The 2,527-nt window shown below is 49.3% G+C and overlaps 1 protein-coding gene across 1 annotated transcript in view; it reads left to right on the top strand.

Moving 5' to 3' along the window:
* The window catches only part of rfc5 (replication factor C (activator 1) 5), a 5,539-nt gene that overhangs the window by 1,780 nt on the left and 1,232 nt on the right, over nt 1-2,527 (top strand). The window contains exons 3-9 of the mRNA XM_019885738.1: nt 624-760; nt 820-899; nt 1,128-1,201; nt 1,298-1,457; nt 1,745-1,826; nt 2,002-2,131; nt 2,323-2,400. Coding sequence (XP_019741297.1) covers nt 624-760; nt 820-899; nt 1,128-1,201; nt 1,298-1,457; nt 1,745-1,826; nt 2,002-2,131; nt 2,323-2,400 — 741 coding nt within the window. The remainder of the gene's footprint in view (nt 1-623; nt 761-819; nt 900-1,127; nt 1,202-1,297; nt 1,458-1,744; nt 1,827-2,001; nt 2,132-2,322; nt 2,401-2,527) is intronic.

The raw sequence follows: 2,527 nt of genomic DNA, 5'->3' as shown, positions 1-2,527 counted from the left end.
TATTATAATTAATTTTAAAAATCGGATGATGCTTAAATCTTCCTTGCCGGTAGTTGGCGCTACAATACGGCCGTTTGACCCGTCATCCAGGTACATTCCTTTTTTTCCTTGTAATATCAATGTTATCGGAAAGAGTTGGAATAACAACAAGGTTAAAGCAGTGTTAAAAACGTGTCAACACGTTCAAAATTAAGACGTTGTGACATTTTAAAGGCTTCAAAAAAACGGGATAAAATGTCCTCGTGCTAATTCTAAACAATGCAATAGCCTGTGATCAGTTTTTAAGAAAAAAAGAATGAACTGAGATCTTTCCTGAAGCAGGTATCCCGCCGTGCGCTAAACATCAAAATAGTAACATTTAAAACGAGGAGACAAAGGAGACTCCACTTGACATGCTTGACAGCGGAGCAGTACCAGACATCCGTAGTTTGTTGAAGCGATCCCATTTCAAACTGGACTGCTTGTGGTCCGTGTATTTCTAGGGTGGAAAAATACCGACCGCAGAAACTAGACGACCTGATCTCACACAAAGACATCCTGACTACCAGTAAGTTGAAAAGCCGGTGACATGAAAAGCGACGCCTTCACGCGGTCAAATAACACACAATTACATTATTTTGCAGTCCAGAAGTTCATCAGCGAGGACCGGCTGCCACATCTGCTATTCTACGGGCCCCCCGGGACCGGCAAGACGTCTACCATTTTAGCCTGCGCCAGGCAGCTGTACAAGGGCAAAGAGTTCAACTCCATGGTTCTGGAGGTACGTCCTCTCGGCCCCTTTGGCGCTTGGCCGTGTTCTGACTGGCGCCGGTGTTGCAGCTCAACGCGTCGGACGACCGAGGCATCGACGTGGTGCGAGGGCCCGTCCTGAGCTTTGCTAGCACGAGAACCATCTTCAAGTAAGACGGAGAACGCGCAGTTCCTACTTACTGCTTCAATCCTGCTTTTTTGGCTGACAGAAAATGCCGTCTGTGGACCCGATGATTGGTGTATGTTGTCCATCGCTGGTCTCTCTCAATCTATTGTTGTTTAAAATGTGTTTGTACTATTTCAAAAACGTAGTTCTATTTTAAAAGTGCCATAAATGTTAGAATGGCTTCTTTGAATTGTCAAATGTGCGTCTTTAGGAAAGGCTTCAAGTTGGTGATACTGGACGAAGCCGACGCCATGACGCAGGACGCCCAGAATGCATTGCGGCGAGGTGAGCCGGGCGAGCCCTCGTGCCGAAGCGCCTCTGGCAGCGCGTCCTTTCTGGCGAGTCGCGGTCTTTGTCCGTAACGTGTTGTCGTTGCGTCAGTGATGGAGAAGTACACGGAGAACACTCGCTTCTGCCTGATCTGCAACTACCTGTCCAAAATCATCCCGGCGCTGCAGTCCCGCTGCACGCGCTTCCGCTTCGGCCCGCTGTCGCCCGATCAGATGATACCCAGGCTGCAGCATGTCATCCAGCAGGAGAGGTTAGTGGCACCCTTCGCAAACACATTCGCCCGCCTATGCGCTTTCGTAGTGTGGACCTCGATAGTTCCCTCAAAACTTCCCCTGAAAAACCCGAAGTCGTGATTCTGAACTCGGGAAAGAGTGAATCATTTTGTTCACAAACACATTCCGATCATTACAGTGGGAAGAATTTTGAAACGGAGTGCACCGATAGCGGTATTGAAATGCTCCGATATTAGGACTGCGATACTTGAAGGTCATTAGGAATGTACGAGTTTATCGAGACTGTTTTTTTTAAAATATCCAGCATCGACGTCACTCCCGATGGAATGAAGGCGTTGGTCACCTTGTCGTCGGGCGACATGCGAAGATCCCTCAACATCCTACAGGTGCCCTCCATCTTGTCCTCCGGTTGGCCATTTGGATGTTTTGACTGACGCCTACGTGTGTGTGTGTGTGTGTGTGTGTGTGTGTGACATTTCCTCCTTCCACTCCTACGTGTGTGTGTGTGTGTGTGTGTGTGTGTGTGTGTGTGTGTGTGTGTGTGTGTGTGCGTGTTCGCAGAGCACCAGCATGGCGTACGGCCGCGTGAGCGAGGATACGGTGTACACGTGCACGGGACAGCCGCTGCGCTCGGACATCGCCAACATCCTCGACTGGTCGCTCAATAAAGACTTCAGCACCGCCTACAAGCGTAAGTCAAGACAGGGCGATCCTCACGTGGAATACGTCAAATATTCACCACAGCGTATTTTGGTCAAAGATATCGTGAGGGTACAAACAATTATGCAATGGCCGTTAGCAGGTTTTCACTGACAATTGAACAGAAGTGAGGCCTGCCGACTGACATTTGTGTTTTCACGTTCATCTTCGCGCGTCCGCCAGAGATCCTGGAGCTGAAGACGTTGAAAGGTTTGGCGCTGCAAGACATCCTCACTCAAGTCCACCTGCTCATCCACAGAGGTACGGCTCGCCGTCACCCGGGACGCCGGTTCCAGAGTTGCATTTGTTGACAGTCAACGAGGGGAACCGGAAACGGCTTCACGTGTGTTTTCAACACCTTCAGATTCGTTTCCTAAAATCCAACTTT

The sequence above is a fragment of the Hippocampus comes genome, unplaced genomic scaffold (assembly GCF_001891065.2).
Source record: "Hippocampus comes isolate QL1 unplaced genomic scaffold, H_comes_QL1_v1.1 scaffold78, whole genome shotgun sequence".
In the NCBI taxonomy this organism is placed as follows: domain Eukaryota; kingdom Metazoa; phylum Chordata; class Actinopteri; order Syngnathiformes; family Syngnathidae; genus Hippocampus; species Hippocampus comes.
This window is presented reverse-complemented; position numbering and strand designations above follow the sequence as displayed.